Here is a 23,842-nt window from a genome sequence, read left to right on the forward strand (position 1 = left end):
GGCACCTGTTGTCTATAACCATGAGAAACAAGATTCTCTGGTCTGATGAAACCAAGATGGAACTCTTTGGCCTGAATGCCAAGTGTAACGTCTGGAGGAAACCTGGCACCACCCCTACAGTGAAGCATGGGGATGTATTTCAGATGCAGGGACTGGGAGACTAGTCAGGATCGAGGGAAAGATGAACAGAGCAAAGTACAGAGCTCCTTGATGAAAACCTGCTCCAGAGCACTCAGGACTTCAGACAGGGGTGACGGTTCACCTTCCAACAGGACAACGACCCTAAGCTGAGAGCGAAGACAACCCATGAGTGGCTTTGGGACAAGTAGACATAATTGCAAATGATTAAAACCTTCCAATAGGAATCAAAAACACAATTTAGTTACGAATTTAACTTTAATTAAATGAGTTGACTCTTCACATGGGATGATTTCACTGAACAACAAAAGAAAGGGAATATTGAATGATCCATCGCATCTGTAAAATGATAGTCTAGAAACTAAAGCTTTGGATGTCTTCCTCTCAGGATTCCATGTCTTCTCCCTGGACCTCCTCAATGCCCACCTCTTGAACATCAGACTGAGGCCTCATCTTCACGGTCACTTTCCAACCTTGAGCATGGTTTGTTGTCAGGCTGAAAAAGCCACAAATTTGCCCGGATGGCCACCAATTTTTCAACCCTTGTATTGATCAGCCTGTTGTGTGCTTTGGTGTGTGTGTTCCCAAACAAGGACCAGTTGCTCTCTGAGGCGGCTGATGTTGGTGGGATTTGGAGGATGATGGGGAAAGCGCCTCAGATCCACAAAGTCCCTTCCACCAGGTGGCTGATGAGATATGTTGGCACGACTGCCATATTCTATCTCCATCCCAAAGACCTTGCTTGGAGTTGTACTTTGCCAGACTGACAAGAACCTTGCCCTCATCCAGGCCAAGGTGGCGAGACACGGTAGTGTTGACACCCTAGGCCTTGTTGATCTCTGCACCAGACAGGATGCTCTTGCCAGCATACTTGGGGTCCAACATGTACGCTGCAGCGTGTATGGGCTTCAGGCAGAAGTCTTCACGCTTTATGATGTATTTCAGAACTGCAGTTTCCTCTGCTTGGAGCAACAGTGAAGTTGGCAGGGCAGTACAGATTTCTCCTCTTACATCTGCAAGCAGAGTCTGAACATCGGACAGGATGGCATTGTCTCCCTCAATTCATGCAATGGCTACTGCTATAGGATTCATGAGTTTCAGGCTGCTTTACCACTCTCTCCCAAAATAAATCATCCAGGAGGATACTCTTGATGGGGCTGTCCATATCGGCAGACTGATATGGCCATTTCTTGGAGACTCCTTCCCCTCCAGGAGACTGTCAAACATGATGACAACACCACCCCAATGGGTGTTGCTGGGAAGATTCAATGTGGTGCTCTTATTCTTCTCACTTTGCTTGGTGAGAGGGATTGCTGCTATAACTTGATGACCCTTCACATACCTAACCATTTCCTTGGCTCTCTTGTATTCATTGTTTTCAGTGCCATGATGTCCTTGGAGCAGATTCAATGCATGAGCAGCACAGCCAATGGGTAGGACTCCTTCATGTTCGCAGCATTGTCTGTCACCAGTGCAAATACCTTCTGTGGTCCAAGGTCATTGACTGCCTTCAGCTCAGCTGCAATGTAGAGACCGGTGTGTCTGTTGTCCCTTGTCTGTGCTCTTGTAGAATACTGGTTGAAGGGTGGAGATGTAGTTAATTATTCCTTGCCCACGAACATTCGACCACCCATCAGAGATTATTGCAATAGTCTTCTTTCTCTATGATTTGCTTGACCTTCACTTGAGCTCTGCATCCAGCAAATGAGTAGATAAAGCATGTCTGGTTGGAGGGGTGTATGCTGGGCGAAGAACTTTCAGAAATGGGATGGAAACCGAGCTGCACTTTCTAACCTCCTGCCATGTGAATGACAATATAAGAGACATATTTCCCTCAAATTTCACAACCCACAAATCAAATTGACAAACTCCCATATCTGTTAGGCGAAATACTGGGATTGCTGGGATTGCAGTGGGCAATCCCAGCAGCAGAATTTGTGAGCCGATGCCACAAGAAAAGGTCAACCAGTGGGTCAGAAACACCAATGTAAATATAACCTATATTTATCTGCCCATTTATTTCCTCCTCGTCATTTGTGCATTCTGCACATTGTTCCAACACTGTACATAGCTTCTGAAACAACTTTTAAAAATGTTATACTACATTTAACTGCTAATATATTATTTAAAAGTGATTATTCGCTTAACTTTGTTTGTGTAATGCTTACTGTTAATGGCTGTTGTCGTTTTGTTTAATTTAGCTTTTTTTGGTTTTTGTCATTTTGTTTACTTCACTTGCTTTGCCAATGTAAACATGTTTCCTATGCCAACAAAGCCACTTTTTAATTGAATTGAGAGAGCGAGGGAAGAGATTGAGGTGGGGAGGAATGAGACAGACAGCGAGACTTGACGCACTGACTGAACCATAAAACACAGGAGTATAAAGCGATGGCATGTCCTTGGTACTTGTATGTCATTCCTTCCTTATTGATACAACACAATAGCCTGTCTGCTGCCATAGACCACTGCTAGCATCCTACAGGGAGACTAGTCTGCCTATCGGCCAGACAAGGAGGGATGTGCATCACACACCAATGACTGAACAGAACACAGTCCTTAAGTATTGCTCAAAGTATCAATTTATAACTTTATTTTGTTATATACACACACACCACCCTGCATCCCACTGCTGGCTTGCGTCTGAAGCTAAGCAGGGCTGGTGTCCTGGCTAAATTACCAATCTGGCCCTCATACCATCACGGTCACCTAATCATCCCCAGCTTACAATTGGCTCATTCACCCCCCTTTAACACTACCGTTCAAAAGTTTGGGGTCACTTGTTTGTCCATTAAAATAACATCAAATTGATCTGAAATAGTGTAGACATTGTTAATGTTGTAAATGACTATTGTAGCTGGAAACAGCTGATTTTTAATGGAATATCTACATATTGTACAGGTGTACATAGGCCCATTATCGGCAACCATCACTCCTGTGTTCCAATGGCACGTTGTTAGCTAATCCAAGTTTATCATTTTTAAATGCTTATTGATCATTAGAAAACCCTTTTGCAATTCTGTTAGCACAGCTGAAAACTGTTCTGATTAAAGAAGCAATACAACTGGCCGCCTTGAGTATCTGGAGCATTTGTGGATTCGATTAAAGGCCCAAACTGGCCAGAAACAAAGATCTTTCTTCTGAAACTCGTCAGTCTATTCTTGTGGTGAGAAATGAAGGCTATTCTATGCGAGAAATTGCCAAGAAACTGAAGATCTCGTACTGGCCAATAAAAATGAAAGATTAAAATGGGCAAAAGAACATAGACACTAGACAGAGGAACTCTGCCAGCATCCCGGAGTCGTCTTTTCACTGTTGACGTCAAGACTGGTGTTTTGTGGGTACTATTTAATGAAGCTTGCTCAGTTGTGCACCGGCGCCTCCCACTCTTTCTATTCTGGTTAGCGCCAGTTTGCACTGTTCTGTGAACAGTTTCTTGGCAATTTCTCGCATGGAATAGCCTTAATTTCTCAGAACAAGAATAGACTAACGAGTTTCAGAAGAAAGTTCTTTGTTTCTGGCCATTTTGAGCCTGTAATCGAATCCACAAATGCTGTTGTTCCAGATAATAAGAAAAGGCGATCAGTATTTACCTGGCTAACAGAGAAGGAATATAATATCTATTGTTTACAGTAAACCCATTCAACAATTTTAAATGAAGTTTTGTTGAAAAAGAACTTAGGGGTCGAAATATATTTCTCCCATGGGCAAAGAAATTCAAAAGGGGTGATTAACAGTAATTTTGATACAAATGTGCAAATTGTCCAAACAGATCAAGGTAGATGGATTATTTTAAATATGTTATTGGACAATAAACAGATATGGCTTATTAACCTATACGGTCTGAATAGTGATGATCCAAGCTTCTTTGAAAATATATATATATATAAGAATTTATCAACTCTACAAGGAACACTAGACTCTATTATTATGGTGGGAGATTTTAATACTATTGGAATTGGTGGATATATGGAGACTTAAATACCCTGACCTAGTGAGATATACATGGCGGAGGCTGTCAAGCCTAGTCGTCTTCACTACTTTCTGGCACCAAAAGTTTAAAAAGTGTTGATAGGGGACAGAATGTGGTCGGATCATCACATAATTGGCATATATATTACTCTTACAGAATTTCCACGTGGGCGAGGATATTGGAAATTTAATCAAAGCCTACTAGATGATAAATTGTTTAGAACTAGGACAGAAGAATTTATAACTGACTTTTTCAGACATAACATAGGTACAGCACATCCCCTTATTGTAAAGGAAACTTAAGTGTGCCTTTAGAGGCCATGCAATTTAGTACTCATCTATGAAACCAAAGCAATTTAGATCAAGAGTCCATATTAACAAAGGAAATTGAAGGTCCAACAGTACAGTTAGATAGCAATAAAAACTGTACCATAGAGGCACAGAATAAGTTAGAGGAAAAAGAAATGGAGGAACTTATTCAAAGATCCAGTGTGTAATATATTATAAAAAATAAAGATAACTGGATGGGATATGGGGAAAAATGCACCAAATTCTTTTTCAATCTTCAATATAGAAATGCTACCAAAACAACGTGTTACAAATGGTCACGCATGATTCGCCGAATGATATTTTGAAAGAGAATGTAAAGTACTTTAAGAATATGTTTTCGTTTCAGTCTCCTCCATCTCCACTAACTGAAACTTATTGTATGGATTTTTATGCTAATAATAATGTAAAATTAACATCTCTACAGAAAGACTCATGTGAAGGCCAAATTACAGAGGAGGAGGAGGAACTTCTTGGTGCAATTGTGGCCTTTAAGGATGGAAAACTCCAGGGCTGGATGGCATACCAGTGGAAGTAGACAAACTCTTTTTGATATACTCAAGGACCATTATTAGCATGTTTTAACCACTCCTATATAAATGGTAAATTATCAGACATGCAACAAGAAGGTCTGATATCATTATTACTGAAACAGGACCCAAGTGGTGTATATATAAAGATCCAGTCCATTTAAAAAAAATTGGAGACCTCTTACACTTCAGTGTTGTGATGCAAAAATCCTAGCAAAATGCTTGGCGCATAGACTTAAAGTATTGTCAGATATTATTCATCCTAATCTTTTTTTTTTTTTTTTTTTTTACATGGACGATACATTGGAGATAATATAGGACAAGTACTGGAAACAATAGAATACTATGAAATATCGGGGACACCAGGCCGGGTTTTCATAGCTGATTTTGAAAAGGCTTTTGATAAAATACGACTGGAGTTTATATATAAATGCCTAGAATATTTACATTTTGGGGAATCTCTTTGTAAAATGGGTTAAAGTTATGTATAGTCACCCTAGGTGTAAAATAGTAAATAATGGCTACATCTCAGAAAGTTTAAAACTATCTAGAGGAGTAAAACAAGGTTGTCCACTATTGGCATGTCTATTTATTATTGCCATCGAAATGTTAGCTGTTAAAATTATATCAAACAATAATATTAAGGGATTAGAAATCCGTGGCTTAAACTAAGGTGTAATTGTACGCTGATGATTAATGTTTTCTTTTTAAACCACAATTAGAATTTCTCCACGGCCTCATAGAGGATCTAAATACTTTTGCTATCCTCTCTGGATTAAAACCAAATTATGATATTACGTATTGGATCACAAAAAAATTATACTTTTACATTACCATGCAGTTTACCAATTAAATGGTTTGACGGAGATGTGGACATACTCGGTATACAAATCCCAAAAGAAAGAAATGATCTCACTCCAATAAATGTTTATAGAAAGTTAGCAAAAATAAAGATCTTGCTACCATGGAAAGGAAAATACCTGTCTATTTGTGGAAAAATCACCCTGATTAACTCTTTAGTTATATCACAGTTTACCTATTTGCTTATGGTTTTGCCTACACCTAGTGACCTGCTTTTTAAATTATATGAACAAAAAATATTCAATTTAATTTGGAACGGCAAGCCAGATAAAATTAAAAGGGCCTATTTATATAACGAATATGAATTCGGAGGGCAGAAATGATTAAATATTAAAGCATTAGACCTCTCACTAAAGGCATCAGTCATACAAAAGTTATACTTAAATCCAAACTGGTTCTCTAGTAAATTGGTAGGAATGTCTCATCCTATGTTCAAGAAGGGCCTTTTCCCCTTTATTCAGATTACACCTGCTCACTTTCAGTTGTTTGAAAAGGAAATAATCTCCAAAATATCTTTATTTTCTAAACAAGCCTTAGAAAGTTGGTTGCAATTTCAGTTTAATCCACCTGAAAAGACAGAACAAATAATACAACAAATATTGTGGTTAAATTCAAATATACTAATTGATAAAAAAAAACTATTTTTCGAAGAAATTAAAAAAAAAAAAAAAAAGGTATAATTTTAGTGAATGATATCATAAATAGGACTGGTGGAGTTGTCACACATGCAGCTAACACAGACATATGGAAATGTCTGCTCTACCCAAAATTACAACCAATTAATTGCAGCATTACCACAAATGGAAGAGGCAAGTAGAAGGGGAAAAAAGTAAGGAACTTGTATGTCGGCCCTGTATTAAAGAACATAAATGGTTAAAGAAAAGTGTGGTAAATAAAAACATTTACCAATTTCATTTAAGGACCAAAAAACTGACATCTGTGTTGTATAAATTGCAAAATAGTTGGGAAGAGATTTTCGATGTACCCATTCCATGGCACATGGTTTATGAATTGATCCGCAAAACAACACCGGATTCAAAACTTCAAATTTTTCAATTTAAATTACTATACAAAATTCTTGCAACCAATAGAATGTATCCCCCATATATATATATATATATAACAATCTTCCCAGCTATGCAGATTCTGCTGTGAGGAGGCAGTCATTAGATCATTTATTTTGGTATTGTCCAAATGTAGCTCGTTTTTGGTCCCAGGTCCAGGAATGGCTGAAGAATTGCAACATTTGCCTAGAACTAACGCTGCAGATAGCAATACTGGGTGATTTGAAAAGCCGTAGTCAGTCAATCAATCAATCAATAATATAATAATTATTTATATAGCAGAAAAATATATTTTTAATTTACAGTCTGTAGAAGCAATGAGAATAGAAAGGTTCAATTCTTTTGTGAAGCATCACAGCACAGTTGATAAATATATGGAAAATAGAAATCCGAAATGGATGATGTTGAGAGATAGATGGGAGGGGTTGAATGGAGCTGAAGGGCGGGACTAATAACAAGATAACCAATGTAAAACATACGGGGTCTGTAAAATGTATATACACTGCTCAAAAAAATAAAGGGAACACTATAATAACACATCCTAGATCTGAATGAAATATTGTTATTAAATACTTTTTTCTTTACATAGTTGAATGTGCTGACAACAAAACCACACAAAAATCAATGGAAATCAAATTTATCAACCCATGGAGGTCTGGATTTGGAGTCACACTCAAAATTAAAGTGGAAAACCACACTACAGGCTGATCCAACTTTGACGTAATGTCCTTAAAACAAGTCAAAATGAGGCTCAGTAGTGTGTGTGTGTGCTCCACGTGCCTGTATGACCTCCCTACAACGCCTGGGCATGCTCCTGATGAGGTGGCGGATGGTCTCCTGAGGGATCTCCTCCCAGACCTGGACTAAAGCATCCGCCAACTCCTGGACAGTCTGTGGTGCAACGTGGCGTTGGTGGATGGAGCGAGACATGATGTCCCAGATGTGCTCAATTGGATTCAGGTCTGGGGAACGGGCGGGCCAGTCCATAGCATCAATGCCTTCCTCTTGCAGGACCTGCTGACACACTCCAGCCACATGAGGTCTAGCATTGTCTTGCATTAGGAGGAACCCAGGGCCAACCGCACCAGCGGCCCCCCAAAGAAATGCCACCCCACACCATGACTGACCCACCGCCAAACCGGTCATGCTGGAGGATGTTGCAGGCAGCAGAACGTTCTCCACGGCGTCTCCAGACTCTGTCACGTCTGTCACGTGCTCAGTGTGAACCTGCTTTCATCTGTGAAGAGCACAGGGCGCCAGTGGCGAGTTTGCCAATCTTGGTGTTCTCTGGCAAATGCCAAACGTCCTGCACGGTGTTGGGCTGTAAGCACAACCCCCACCTGTGGATGTCGGGCCCTCATACCACCCTCATGGAGTCTGTTTCTGACCGTTTGAGCAGACACATGCACATTTGTGGCCTGCTGGAGGTCATTTTGCAGGGCTCTGGCAGTGCTCCTCCTGCTCCTCCTTGCACAAAGGCGGAGGTAGCGGTCCTGCTGCTGGGTTGTTGGCCTCCTCCTAGTCTCCTGATGTACTGGCCTGTCTCCTGATAGCGCCTCCATGCTCTGGACACTACGCTGACAGACACAGCAAACCTTCTTGCCACAGCTCGCATTGATGTGCCATCCTGGATGAGCTGCACTACCTGAGCCACTTGTGTGGGTTGTAGACTCCGTCTCATGCTACCACTAGAGTGAAAGCACCGCCAGCATTCAAAAGTGACCAAAACATCAGCCAGGAAGCATAGGAACTGAGAAGTGGTCTGTGGTCACCACCTGCAGAACCACTCCTTTATTGGGGGTGTCTTGCTAATTGCCTATAATTTCCACCTGTTTCTATTCCATTTGCACAACAGCATGTGACATTTATTGTCAATCAGTGTTGCTTCCTAAGTGGACAGTTTGATTTCACAGAAGTGTGATTGACTTGGAGTTACATTGTGTTGTTTAAGTGTGTTCCCTTTTTATTTTTTTGAGCAGTGTAGGTTCAGTACTTTTATGAAATAGCACAGTTACAAATACAAATCAAACTGGATGGACATCAGAAATAGAGGAAGGACTAAAAACAAACAAAATATAACTATTGTAAAATAGATTGTCTGTAAAATGTGTATAAGATGTATAAACTGAAGGTAAAAGCCGAAGTGTTTTAGTTTACTCCAATTGGGGGAAGGGTGGTAGGGTTTGCGGGGGAAAATAATAAAATTATTTCTTAAAAGTATGTAGGTATGTGTATTTATCTATATATGTATATGTATGCATGCGTATATGTATATGGATATATATTTACCCCAAAAATATATGGGGGATTAGAAATTATGCAGACAATTACATTGATGGAAGCAGCATTCTTTCTGCAATATTAAGCTGATCCACCCCTTAAATGTTTTATTTATTAAATGCTGTTGCTCCAGATACTCAACTAGTATAAAGAAGGCCAGTTTTATTGCTTCTTTAATCAGAACATTTTTCAGATTTGCTAACATAATTGCAAAAGGGTTTTCTAATGATCAATTAGCATTTTAAAATGATAACCTTGGTTTAGCTAACACCATGTGCCATTGGAACACAGGAGTGATGGTTGCTGATAATGGGCCTATGTAGATATTCCATAAAAAATCTGCTGTTTCTAGCTACAATAGTCATTTACAACATTAATAATGTCTAATCTGTATTTCTGATTAATTTGATGTTATTTTAGTTGGACAAAAATGTGCTTTTCTTTCAAAAAGAAGAACATTTCTAAGTGACCCCAAACTTTTGAATGTGTGTGTGTGTACACAGAAGCATTTTCCTGTGCTGTCTCGTGGTGAGCAATATGTTTGGAGCATCAAATCGCAGTATCAAATCACAATGCATATAGAATTGTTCGAATTGCAATACACACACTGCATGACCAAAAGTGTGTGGACACCTGCTCGTCAAACATCTCATTCCAAAATCATTGGGCATTAATATGGAGTTGATTCCCCCTTTACTGCTATAATAGCCTCCACTCTCCTGGGAAGGCTTTCCACTAGAGGTTGGAACATTGCTGTGGGGACTTGCTTCCAGTCAGCCAGGAGCATTTATGATGTTGGGAGATTACGCCTGGTTCACAGTCGGTGTTCCAATTCATCCCAAAGGTGTTTGATGGGGTTGAGGTTAGGGCTCTGTGCATGCCAGCCAAGTTCTTCCACACTGATCTCGACAAACCATTTCTGTATGGATGTCGCTTTGTGCACAGGTACATTGTCATGCTGAAACAGGAAAGGGCCTTCCCCAAACTGTTGCCACAGTTTGAAGCACAGAATCGTCTAGCATGTCATTGTATGCTGTAGCGTTAAGATTTCCCGTCACTTGAAATAAGGGGCCTAGCCCGAACCATGAAAAGCAGCCCCAGACCATTATTCCTCCTCCACCAAACTTTACAGTTGGCACTATGCATTGGGGCAGGTAGCGTTCTCTTGGCATCCGCCAAACCAGATTTCGGCCGTTGACTGCCAGATGGTGAAGCGTGAGTCATCACTCCAGAGAACACATTTCCACTGCTCCAGAGTCCAATGGTGGCCATCTTTACGCCATGCAGCCGACGCTTGGCATTGCACATAGTGATATTAAGCTTGTGTGTGGCTGCTCGGCCATGGAAACCTATTTCCTGAGGCTCCCAACGAACAGTTCTTGAGCCGACGTTGCTTCGAGGCAGTTTGGAACTCGGCAGTGAGTGTTGCAACCAAGGATGTTGATGGCGTCGGAGAAGATAGTTGACATTTTATGGTCCCCTAACCAATCGCGCTATTGTTCGTGTTTTTTAGCGTTATTTGTAACTTTTGTACATAATGTTTATGCCACGTCTATTATGACCGAAAGAGCTTCTAGATCTCAGGACAGTGATTACTCACCCCTTACTGGAAGAATATTATTTTCATTAACGCGGCGGATGCGAAGGATTTACTCCAGACACCCGACAACACCCTCATCCCCATCATTAGCAGCAGCAAGAAACGGCGATATCTGGGACGGAGGTCTGGGTGCCTTGAATCTAGGGTTGCAAAGGGTTGGAAACTTTCCGGTAGATTTAAAAAAAAAAATCATAGGAAGTTAAGCCCTGGAATTTGGGGAATTTTACTTAAATTCATCCAAAAAGTTAGCTTATAACAGTGAACCTTTTTTTGGGGATACACAAGGCAATTCTAGGTCTTGTGCCATATTTTGGTTCAACTATCCCCAATTCAATGGAATTGCAACCCTCTGCATGCAAAGTGCGCATTCTTCCATCACATGTTCAGCTGATTCTCAAGATCTTGCACGCTAATGAGATGCTATTGAGCCCACACTACTACACTGTCTGAGCCAAGGACTACATGCTTTCTGGTAAATTTTGATTAGAATACTGGGTGGGGTGAAATAATTTTTTGTTAACTCGTAAATAGTAGCCTATAGCAAAGTGTGTTTAAATCATTTCTAACTTGGTAACAATTTCTGCTAGTTAGTTTTTGCTACCATGTGGGTTTTTAGCTTGCTTGAGCCTGCTAACTGAGGAGTGTTAATTCACCTATTTCCATACATGTTTCATTTGAAAACATTTATCTTACAAAGGAGTTGTTTAATCTAACTGCTCAACTATTTATCTGTACATGGAATTGTATTTGTTATTTTACTCTTTTTTTCTAATCTTAACAGGAAAATGCCACGGGCACTATCTGATGTGTGGAGACATTTCACTGCAGCTTATGTAGAAGGAAAAGCTGTGTACATTTGCAAATACTGTGCCAAATCATATGTGTAGAATGCAACAAAATGCAGAATCATCTGACCAAGCGCTCTATTCGAGGTGAAAATTATGAATTAGACACCTTATCGATAGCAACAGCTCATGCCCTCCTGGAAGAAGATTATTTTTTTTGACTCAATGGAGGAACGTAGTCAGAGAAATGCTGGTAAATGTCTTGCTCGAGCTGTGTATGCAACTGGATCACCTCTGATGCTCACAGGCAATGTGTATTGGACGAGATTAATGAATGTTCTTCGCCCAGCATAAACCCCTCCAACCAGACATGCTTTATCTACTAATTTAAAAAATCTATATATTTAACCAGGTAGGCCAGTTGAGAACAAGTTCTCATTTACAACTGCGACCTGGCCAAGATAAATCAAAGCAGTGCAACAAAAACGACAGAGTTACACATGGGATAAACAAACGTACAGCCAAAAACACAATAGAGAAGTCTGTATACAGTGTGTGCAAATGAAGTAAGGAGGTAAGGGAATAAATAGGCCAATAGTGGGGAAGTAATTACAATTGAGCAATTTACACTGGAGTGATATATGTGCAAGTAGAAATACTGGTGTGCAAAAGAGCAGAAAAACAAATATGGGGATGAGGTAGGTAGTTGAATGAAGGATTTGCTGGATGCGGAGTTGAACAGAGTTCAAGTGAAGGTCAAGCAAATCATAGAGAAAGAAGACTATTGCAATAATCTCTGATGGGTGGTCGAATGTTCGTGGGCAAGGAATAATTAACTACATCTCCACCCTTCAACCAGTATTCTACAAGAGCGCAGACACAAGCGACAATAGACACACCGTTCTCTACATTGCAGATGAGCTGAAGGCAGTCAATGACCTTGGACCACAGAAGGTATTTACGCTGGTGACAGACAATGCTGCGAACATGAAGGAGTCCAACCCTCACATCACACCCATTGGCTGTGCTGCTCATGCATTGCATCTGCTCCAAGGACATCATGGCACTGAAAACAATGGATACAATAGAGCCAAGGAAATGGTTAGGTATGTGAAGGGTCATCAAGTTATAGCAGCAATCCCTCTCACCAAGCAAAGTGAGAAGAATAAGAGCACCACATTGAATCTTCCCAGCAACACCCATTGGGGTGGTGTTGTCATCATGTTTGACAGTCTCCTGGAGGGGAAGGAGTCTCCAAGAAATGGCCATATCAGTCTGCCGATATGGACAGCCCCATCAAGAGTATCCTCCTGGATGATTTATTTTGGGAGAGAGTGGTAAAGCAGCCTGAAACTCATGAATCCTATAGCAGTAGCCATTGCATGAATTGAGGGAGACAATGCCATCCTGTCCGATGTTCAGACTCTGCTTGCAGATGTAAGAGGAGAAATCTGTACTGCCCTGCCAACTTCACTGTTGCTCCAAGCAGAGGAAACTGCAGTTCTGAAATACATCATAAAGCGTGAAGACTTCTGCCTGAAGCCCATACACGCTGCAGCGTACATGTTGGACCCCAAGTATGCTGGCAAGAGCATCCTGTCTGGTGCAGAGATCAACAAGGCCTATGATGTCATCACTACTGTGTCTCGCCACCTTGGCCTGGATGAGGGCAAGGTTCTTGGCAGTCTGGCGAAGTACACTTCCAAGCAAGGGCTTTGGTATAGAGATGCAATATGGCAGTCAACATATCTCATCAGCCACCTGGTGGAAGGGACTTTGTGGATCTGAGGCTCTTTCCCCTTTTGCCTTCATCATCCTCCAAATCCCACCATCAGCAGCCGCCTCAGAGCGCAACTGGTCCTTGTTTGGGGACACACCAAAGCACGCAACAGGCTGACCAATATAAGGGTTGAAAAATCCAAGCAAATTTGTGGCTTTTTGAGCCGGACAACGAGCCATCCTCAACAAGGTTGGAAAGTGACCGTGAAGATGAGGCCTCAGTCTGATGTTCAAGAGGTGGGCATTGAGGAGGTCCAGGGAGAAGACATGGAATCCTGAGAGGAAGACAACCAAAGCTTTAGTTTCTAGCTGATCATTTTACAGATGTATGTTAAAAACATTTTTTGGGAGATGCAATGGGGAACATTGGGGATCATTCAATATTCCCTTTATTTGGTTCAGTGAAATCATCCCATGTGAAGTGTCAACTCATTTAATTCAAGTTCAATTCGTAAATAAATTGTTTATTTCTATTGGAAGGATTAAATTTGCAATTGTGTCTACTACAAAGTTTGTTTGTCTCCATATGATATGGTAAATATATCCAATGCAAAAACCATCTAAATTTCAATGGTATTCATATTAATTTGCATATATTCCTGTTAATTCCCACGGAAAGTTTCCACCTCTGAATATTCCCCAAAATGTGCAACCCTAATCACAAGACGTACTGTAAAAAAAGAAGACATTGTTCATTCTAAGACTTTGTTGTGTCCATACCAGTCATCACTACAGCCCCATCAGTGCCCAGGCCGTACAATCTCTCTGTTGGTGTCTTTTTGATGTGCAGTACCTCCTTGATGGCGATAACGATGGTGTCTGCCTTGCCATCAGGGACTGACACCAGGTCCACAAAGTAGTTGTAAAGGTGTCCCTCTTGGTCCTTGTATCTGGAAAACATACAAAAATCCATACACATGCATTATTACTCATGGATGACTGTAGAATATCACAATTAAATCATTTTTTAAAACTTGTATTGCAATAATACCTGACATATAAATCCAGCTGCTTATTATTTGCTTCGTCTGTAGTTTCATCAGCTTCCAGGCCAATGGGTACAGATGTCTGGATGGCATGGAGCATCCACAACCTGAGCCAGAATCTTAAACATTTTGGCCACTATTATGTGTGATGGGCCTGCCCCTGCTTTGTTAGATGATACAGACATTTAAAACCCCCAATGAGGCCTCGTGCTCAAGCACTGTGGTTGGCTAAAATGCAACCATGATTGAGGAGCCTGTGAACAGCTACGGGCATAATGCGTTATTATTGAGCCACAGTTAGTGCACAATCTGAGACATCTTTTAAATTAGAATACATTTTGAGAAATGGGAGGATCCAATAGAACACTACCTTTTGCCAGCATTCCATGAGCCCTCACTTTCCATGTGGTGCTCTGTCCCTGGGTGCCGGTTAATATAGTCCATCTGATGAATCTGGGCCCCTATTTCAATAAAAGGGCGCTTTGACGCACACCTCTAAGCAGCTTGCTTATGTTGACGGCACAGGTGGCAGAACATTCCTAGACGCGATGTAGAGTGTAGTTTAGCGAAATTACTGGTGTTTGGGGCAATACCTATTACAGCTAGCAAGCATTACAACACTACACATAATGATGTAGACTAGTACAGACTAAATATGCAAAAAAATAATTTAGCCCAATAAAAGGAAATCGGACTAACCATGCGGCGTATTATATAGCCACTGCTTCAGTCTGTCAATTTTAAGACACTGGGTCTCATCCGGATTGGCGGTGGTGCTCACTTGGCCTTACTCCTGTCTCCTCTCCTTTTATCAACGCTTCTCATCCTCTCTGCTCTCCTCCAATTCTCCTTCCATCTCCCCTCCTGGCTCTCTCCTCTGCTCCACTCTGTCCCTCATGCATCTCTACCTCACTCCAGGGATTCTGCCTCTTCTCTGTCTAGTAACGTAAGCCATACACTTGTTATAAAAATGATAGCTTAAGCTTTTAAAGAGTTAGCTAACTAAAGAAAGTTTAATTTAATTCAGGCTGATTTGATGTTAGCTAAGGTAACGTTACCTGACACTTTGTCTCTGCTCCCCCTTTCTCTTTCGCTGCTGTGGCTGGAAATATTTAAAACTCATCTGAGGGGGGAAAAAATCCAATCAAATCCAGATAAATGTAGCTATCTTGCTTGCACTTGATACAGTTCCAAACGAGCTAGCTAAAGTTAGCTAATTTGCTAGACTAGTTACGTTAGTTTCTGTCATCAACATACTTGTGGATATTCTATAGCGATTTGCCGTTTCAATTGTTTCAGCAATATTATAGATAGAAATTATGTTCGAGTTTTTAGGTTGTAGCTAGCTTATGTAGTTGGACAAACAAGCTAACGTACCTTTCTTGCAGTTTCTCACGCAGGTGCACTCAGGTGATTCAAGTGAATTGTGTTTCGCGCTGCAGAGCTTCTGTATGGCACACTGGTCACTCGCACACTGGTCCCTGGAGTGCCGTTTCTCATGCAGGTGCATTCTGAAGTGATTCCAAGTGAATTGTGTTTCGGGCTGCAGAGCATCTGTATCGAGCACTTGAGTTGCAGGCTGCCTGCCACAGCTCACAGAGATAAATAACCTTTAGAACTGTGCTGGACCCAGACGGATTGTCTTTTTTACCAAGAAAAGCGAATGTGCTTTACAGAACTTTATTTAAACTATTTTTGGTAGAAATAGGATGTTTCTTTTGGTGTGGCGGCACTGACTCTGCAGTGGTGCAGCACCACACTTAAATTAACGGCGAGGGAGGGAACACTGGTGTGAGGTTAGTCTAGTGAGTATACATCAAGCCTGTGCAAGAGTCAGTGCAAAAATAATAATAAAAGTAGGGGTCAGCTAGTCCCAGAAACAGAATGAATAGAACGGGTGTCCCCATTCTAGCCAATGATGGCATAATGGGTGGACTGGTGGCCATTGCTAGAAGCAAAGCAGGAAGTAAAAGCAGGAAATGTTGATTCAACTCAACTACATAAAATACATTCGATTGCATGTGACACATCAATTAACACCATTTGAATGAACATTCTACATTACAATGGAAATTATTGCATCAGGTTACCAGGCAGCCATTGCAAGTGAACCCATGAGTTTACCAGTCAAATTGCCAGGGTTATAGTTTCCAAGGCCGTTCTATTCATTTTATTTGTATGTGCTGCGTGGAGGGGAGCAAGACTCATTGGCTACACCTTGCTTGTTTTAGCAAGGAGCAACAACGTGTCATGTTAATCCTTTAATTGGCACACCAATAAATTCATATCAAAAAATTATTTTTCTGAAAACTGGATAGGCCAGAATTATTTATTTATTTGTATGACTTAAAATTTGATAGATACCGAATCGCAAGCATCTCAACCAGACAGTTGAGTTGCCCAATTAGGGTCAACTCATTTTGTATTGGAATTTGCATAGGCTTTTTAAATAATCAAAACATATGATACATTAATTAACATTAGGTCTGCTTCAGTTACTTAATGGAAGACAGGCCTAGTTAAATTAGGAATGATATCAAATATGAATAAAACATGGTACATTTGTCAATATGAATATTCAAATATACAATACCAGTCAAAAGTATTATTTTATACATAAAATCTATGAAATAACACTTATGGAATCATGTAGTAAGCAAGAAAGTGTTAAACAAGTCCATATATTTGATGCCTATGTGTAAACTCTATGCATATGGGGTGTTTTGAATTCATCATCACCTTAGAAAGCGCTGTCCATATTGTTTACACTGTTTTAACCTGCTGTTGAACTTCTTTCTTGAAATTGATCATTACAGTGAGGTGAGTTTTAAAAGAATGATAGGCTGTTTTGATGGTGTTTGATGTGATTATCGATTGCATTTGCACTGTTCTCAAGAGACGTGCATTTAATGCTTTATAATAAGTACCTTTTTAAGGGTAAAAAATATTTACCAAATTTACCACAGCCTATGAATGCCAGTTAGGCTCTACACTGGTTATAAAGCAGATTAATGTACTTCATTTTATGAAGTTATTTCATCACTTTAGTTCTGATACAAACCTCGTTAAAACATACAGGTCTATGGGCTAGGCTACATGAGCTGTGCTACTATGATTTGAAAAAGCCGCAAAAAAAGGCAATCCATTTCTTGCTTTACTTGCGCATGCTGCGTCTTATTCACAAGTAATAGCCTATCAATTCTGAATGATGTATTATTGTCACACATCAGGATATTCTTTAATGTAGTCTTTACAAATACAAAATGTGTGAAATTAGTTTTGATTTAGAATGGACCACACTTGTCATCTACAGTATCCACTTCAATAGCGACGGGAGGATGCTTTTCCCATGGTTCCTTTTTCATGCAGGCTAGATAGGCTATACTCCTGTTGTAAAGCGACGCTATGTGCTTAATATTAGGTAAGTTGATGAGTAAATATATATAGGCCTAGCCTATAGAAAGCTGATGGGATCCTCTTTTTAATAGAGGCCATTAACTGTTTCCTGACGCAATTGCATAGCCTATAGAAACCTTGCACAACATTGCACAACAGCTCATGGGCAAACCATGCACAACAGCTCATGGGCTCTGTGTTGGATTTTATTTTCTAAAACTTTTGCATTTGTCAGAGTGATTAGAGGGACAATAAAGAGCTGAGTACCAGACAGTTGGCAAGTTTGGTAGGCTACTAATGACCATCAGCAGCATCAGAGCTTGGAGAAGCCTAATTATAACTAAATGGTCACGTCGAATTTGACTGCAGTCATCGCCGGTGTGGCGGTCATTGTAACAGCCCTAGGGGAGGGGGGTCAAAAGGGGGATGTCACAATTCTGCTTGTACACTTGTTTACATGGATATGCTTCTTAATAAAACGTATTTGAAACAAGTCATTACACTTTGTTATGGCATTTCATTATTATTATTATTATTGAAGTTATTACTTATGTATTTCAGGCCTGTTAACAAATTAATAAATGCCAGGTTGTAAAGAATCTGTTGCATTTCTGTAATGACAACATTAATGGAGTCACAATAAAGATATATGCCTGCTTTGTCCTCATCTGTTAGCTTTTCTGCATATACAAAAATTTAATACATATCCTTTTTCGACACACAAAACCATTCAAACGAAGGCCGATGGGTTATTCGCCACTATTCCCAAAATATTTCTCCTTTGCTTGAAACGTATACAAAAAAAAACAAAAACCTAGGCCTACCTTAGGCTTGCTGAAAGTAAGCTATAACACGGAACCCAAACCGGCTGCGCGCGTGCGCCATCGTGCATACATTTTTGTCCCCCTACACCAAACACGATCATGACACGCAGGTTAAAATATCAAAACAAGGGCCTCCCGGGTGGCGCAGTGGTCTAGAGCACTGCATCGCAGTGCTAGCTGCGCCACCAGAGTCTCTGGGTTCGCGCCCAGGCTCTGTCGCAGCCGGCCGCGACCGGGAGGTCCGTGGGGCGACGCACAATTTGGCTTAGCGTCGTCCGGGTTAGGGAGGGTTTGGCCGGTAGGGATATCCTTGTCTCATCGCGCTCCAGCGACTCCTGTGGCAGGCCGGGCGCAGTGCGCGCTAACCGAGGGGGGCGGGTGCACGGTGTTTCCTCCGACACATTGGTGCGGCTGGCTTCCGGGTTGGAGGCGCGCTGTGTTAAGAAGCAGTGCGGCTTGGTTGCGTTGTGCTTCGGAGGACGCATGGCTTTCGACCTTCGTCTCTCCCGAGCCCGTACGGGAGTTGTAGCGATGAGACAAGATAGTAATTACTAGCGATTGGATACCACGAAAATTGGGGAGAAAAGGGGAGAATTAAAAAAATAATAATAATAATATCAAAACAAACTCTGAACCAATGAGATTAATTTGAGGACAGGTCGAAAAGCATTAAACCTGTATGGCAATTTAGCTAGTTAGCTTGCACTTGCTAGCTAATTTGTCCTATTAAACTAGGTTGCTGTTGCTCGCTAATTTGTCCTGGGATATAAACATTGAGTTATTTTACCTGAAATGCACAAGGTCCTCTACTTCGACAATTAATCCACACATAAAACGGCCAACCGAATCGTTTCTAGTCATCTCTCCTCCTTCCAGGCTTTTTCATATTTTAACTTATACGGTGATTGGCATCTTTCATAGTATTACCACGACAACCGGCAAAACAGTTCGTCTTTCAATCACCCACGTGGGTATAACCAATGAGGAGATGACACGTGGGTACCTGCTTCTATAAACCAATGAGGAGATGGGAGAGGCAGGACTTGCAGCGCGATCTGTGTCAGAAATAGGAATGACTTCTATTTTAGCCCTTGGCACCGCAGACACTCGTTGGCCCGCGCAATAATTGAATAACATATATTCCTACATTTTTTTTGCAACGCTCGCGCACGCTGTGTAGTCAGGGTTTGAGATAATGAATTGACAAGCAAAGTATGAAAGGGACAGCAATGCGATAGTTTGAAGATGAAATTGAGAATCATTAATAAGAAACAAATACACGCGCAACATGTCCATAGCCTATTCATCAGCTACATTTAATATCGAGGGGAGAGTGTTGAGAAGATTTTTCAAATACTTTGAGGAACTATTATAATTTGAATGGCTGTGTGATAAAAAACAAAAAAATGGCTGAAGCCCAACTGGGCACTTTCCTGCATTTGACATTTTCATGAAGTAGGCCAAGTACTTCTATGCGTGCTCAGGCGGGTGAGCTAAGGTAACATAGCAGGACAGAGAAACCAGACACATGCTCACTGCTCACATGGAGCGCGTAAATTATGGTATGAAATCGATCCCAAAATTTTTATCACAAGCGTAGCAGGTTGTGAACTCTGCAAACAATGTTTCGACTCGAGAATGAGAACGGTGAATTGCTGTAATTAATACATGCATTAACATAAATTAATGTAACCAAATGATGGGGATTAACGGTAAATTGCCTGTTTTACAAACGGTAGGCTACCACATGGGCGTTTTAATAGACAGACTAGGCTAACAAAACAATTGCTTATTAGTAAACACTCCCGCTATTAAGAAGTGTATCTACATGATACGTGTTATTCCTCCCTCCCTCTTACCAATTCAACGGTGCTTTATTGGCATGGGAAACACGTTTCTATTGCCAAAGCAAGTGGATTAAACAAAACTGAAAAGAACCAAAGTACAGTAAACATTGCACTCTTTAAGGTTTCAAATGTTATCAGCAATGTGCAGTGTTTTTAACAATGTGCCAGTAGTTGTAGTACAAACGGTAGGGGAAGATAAGTATTGGTTGTATTTACAATGTTTGTGCGCCACTGGTTGCCCTGTTTTCATGGCAATGGGTCATAAATATTGTTTATCAATGTTTGCTTCCAAATTCATTGTGGGTCTGTGATCTGTGGGAAATAAGTGGTTCTAATATGGTCATACCTTTGGCAGGAAGTAAGGAAGTGCAGTGTAGTTTCCTATCTAATTCAAGGACTTTCTTAATTTTGGGTTTGTCAGTGGTCAGGTATTCTGCTACTGTATACTTTCTGTTTAGGGCCCGATAGCGTTCCATTTTGGCATGTTTTTTATTTTTTGATTATTTCCATTGTGTTTATATTTTTCTCATAATTTGGTAGGTCCAATTGTGTTACTGTCCTGGGGCCCTGTGTGTTTGAACGGAGCCCCAGAACCAGTTGGCTGAAGGGACACTTCTCTAGTTTAATCTCTCTCTAGGTGGAATGTGTAGGCATCTCTCACGCTCTCCATCTCTTTTGTGCTCACTTTCGCGCTTGCTTTCACGCTCTTGCTTTCGCGCTCTTGCTTTCTCCCGCTCTTTTGCGCTCCCGCTCTTTTGTGCCCGCGCTCTCCCGCTCTTTTGCGCTCCCGCTCTTTTGCGCCTGCGCTCTCCCGCTCTTTTGCGCCTGCTCTTTTGCGCCAGCTATCTCCCGCTCTTTTGCGCCCGCGCTCTCCCGCTCTTTTGCGCCCGCTCTTTTGCGCCCGCGCTCTTTTGCGCCCGCGCTCTTTTGCGCCCGCTCTCCAATCTCCATCTCTCTAACCACTCTCTCTCCTCCCCTTTTAGAAGGATCCCAGTAGTGATGTGAGCAGTCCCAGCAGTCCTGGACTGTCCCCTTCCTCAAAGCGAACCCGTAGACAGACCAGCTCCAGCGACACCTCTCCCTCCCCCCAGGCCAAGGGCCAGAGGGTCTCCTGGGGCATGCCCACCTACCGCACCAGGTGAGCAGGCAAAAGAACAGCCTCTTTGACAGACAGTTCTGGGTTGAGTTCATGTACTGGCCGTGTGGACTGGGTTCAGCCCCATCTGTGGACTGGGTTCAGCCCCATCTGTTGACTGTCTGAGAATGGGGCAGTCTTTTTGTGCAATGTGTTTATATTTACACATCTCAATGTATTTCAGGTTGTCATCTGGCGCCCTGCAAAATGGAAATGGTAACGTCAATGTTTCCAAAGTTTTCATTTGTTATTTTAAGACCATGACAACATTATTTGTGTGTAGGTACAGTATTAGTTGGACTATTAGTTAGATGGGACCTCTTTTATTTTTGATCTGTTACCTCTGACCCCTGCAGCCCATAAGGAGGAGGGGGCAGGAGACCACGCTCACATGAACGGCCATGTTGACCGGAAGAGGAGCTGCCAAGTGAGGAAGAGCCAGTTTGAACACCTCAACCAGAGCCTGCTGTTTGACCAGCTCGTCAACAGGTAACACACACACACCCTATGGGAAGACGCACACACACTTCCCTATAGGAAGACGAGGCCTCAGACCTGGTGGTACCGGGGTGGAGATGGATGAACTGTAAAACAGAAAGCGAAGACGTCAGAGGTATGCGGTATGAATCGATACTGATGTGTGTGTTTTGAAAATGTATGCACTCGCTCTAATCCAAAGCGATTTACAGTAGTGTCTGCTAAATGACTAAAATGTAAATGTATTGTCAGCACGGCGGAGGCAGTTCTTCAGGAAATGGACAACATCAGCAGCATCAGACAGAACAGGGAGGTGGAGAGACTCCGCATGTGGACAGACACTGAGGTGGTAAGTCTGTCAATCAGCCAGTCAATCTGTATCATGCCATATGAAAGTGGGTTCTTGGTAACTATCTCCAGTGGTAGACGTTATGATGGCAAGCCAGCTAGCTAAACGTAGCCTGGCTGACGCGAGGAATTCGAGTTAGGTGTTAGCCAGACTAAGCTAAACGTGCGTATCCTCCACTCCTGGTCTTCTAGGAAAGCATGGACATGTATTCTCGTGTGAAGAGGAGGAAGGCGCTGCGCAGGAACACCTTTGGCATGCAGACACACCACAAAGCCATGAGCAAGACAGAATCGGAAGAGGGGACTGAAGGTTTGTCTTAGTTTGGAGAGAACTGGAGTTTGTTGGTGTTGCTTGCTTGCTCACAAGATGATATTTTCACAAACATATCTTGTTTACTTCTTAGAATCTCACGGTGAAGAAGAGGATGACGAAGCAGAGGAAGATGATGATGAAAGAGACGAGGCAGAGGAGGCTGGAGAGGGGAACGACAGACCGTACAACCTGAGACAACGCAAGACCGTACAGAGATACGAGGCGCCACCTATAGGTAATGAAAAACATTGATTATTGTGTGATTTTTCTGCAACGCTAAGGGTAGTGTCCTGGACCCAGATTTTCCATTGAGCGTGCCTTATAGTAAAGGAGTAGTCTTAATGTAGGTCTGGGAAACTGGCCCTCTGCCTGAAACGTTCCTTTTCCTGTGTAAAACCATTTCCTGATATTGTCTTTGTTTTATACTTCTTGAGTGCTGCTGCTTTTAACATCTTGTGTCTCACTGAATGCGTTCCAGAGCCCGTCAACAGAAAACAAACCATCCCCTCCCTGTTTGACACCCACAGATCCCCAGCAAGGAGAAGCCATATACGGTGGGTGTTGTTCCCCCCCATGAAAAATAATTTCAAAACACTGCTTACCTACAGTACGTTGACATGGTCTAATATGATTTGTCTTTTGTCCCCCTTTCCTCTCGTCTGGTCCAGAGTGAAGAAGCATGCCATCCACAGTAGCGACACTACGTCGTCGTCTGACGAGGAGAGATTTGAGAGGAGGAAAAGCAAAAGCATGACCCGGGCCAGGAACAGGTGAATACCTCTCCTCCTTTTTCTCTGTCACTCACCTAGTGGATTTTGATATTACTGTAATTTCCGGACTATAAGCCGCTACTTTTTCCCACGCTTTGAACCTTGCGGTTTATACAATGACGCGGCTAATTTATGGATTTTTCCCGCTTTCACAAGATTCATGCCGCCAAAAAACTGAGCACCGTCACATAATGTGACGTAAATCGAGCGCGCTCAAACTTCCCATAATTCTGATTACGGTAGTCATTTTGTCACCCTCATCATGGCAAAGACACGGAGAAATTGTCACGTTCCTGACCTGTTTTTCCTTTTTCTTGTATTTATTTGGTTGGTCAGGGCGTGAGTTGGGGTGGGTTGTCCATGTGTTATTTTTCTATGTCGGGTTGTTTGTGTTCGGCCGGGTATGATTCTCA

The 23,842-nt window shown here is 41.7% G+C and overlaps 1 protein-coding gene across 1 annotated transcript in view; it reads left to right on the forward strand.

The window, feature by feature from the left end:
• The window catches only part of LOC120024103 (ATPase family AAA domain-containing protein 2B-like), a 137,293-nt gene that overhangs the window by 11,543 nt on the left and 101,908 nt on the right, over positions 1–23,842 (forward strand). Inside the window, exons 2-9 of the mRNA XM_038968241.1 lie at positions 21,370–21,524; positions 21,706–21,737; positions 21,878–22,010; positions 22,251–22,347; positions 22,539–22,656; positions 22,751–22,894; positions 23,138–23,213; positions 23,328–23,429. Of these exons, the coding sequence (XP_038824169.1) occupies positions 21,370–21,524; positions 21,706–21,737; positions 21,878–22,010; positions 22,251–22,347; positions 22,539–22,656; positions 22,751–22,894; positions 23,138–23,213; positions 23,328–23,429 (857 nt within the window). The remainder of the gene's footprint in view (positions 1–21,369; positions 21,525–21,705; positions 21,738–21,877; positions 22,011–22,250; positions 22,348–22,538; positions 22,657–22,750; positions 22,895–23,137; positions 23,214–23,327; positions 23,430–23,842) is intronic.

This window comes from Salvelinus namaycush, chromosome 29, assembly GCF_016432855.1.
Source record: "Salvelinus namaycush isolate Seneca chromosome 29, SaNama_1.0, whole genome shotgun sequence".
Classification (NCBI taxonomy): Eukaryota; Metazoa; Chordata; class Actinopteri; order Salmoniformes; family Salmonidae; genus Salvelinus; species Salvelinus namaycush.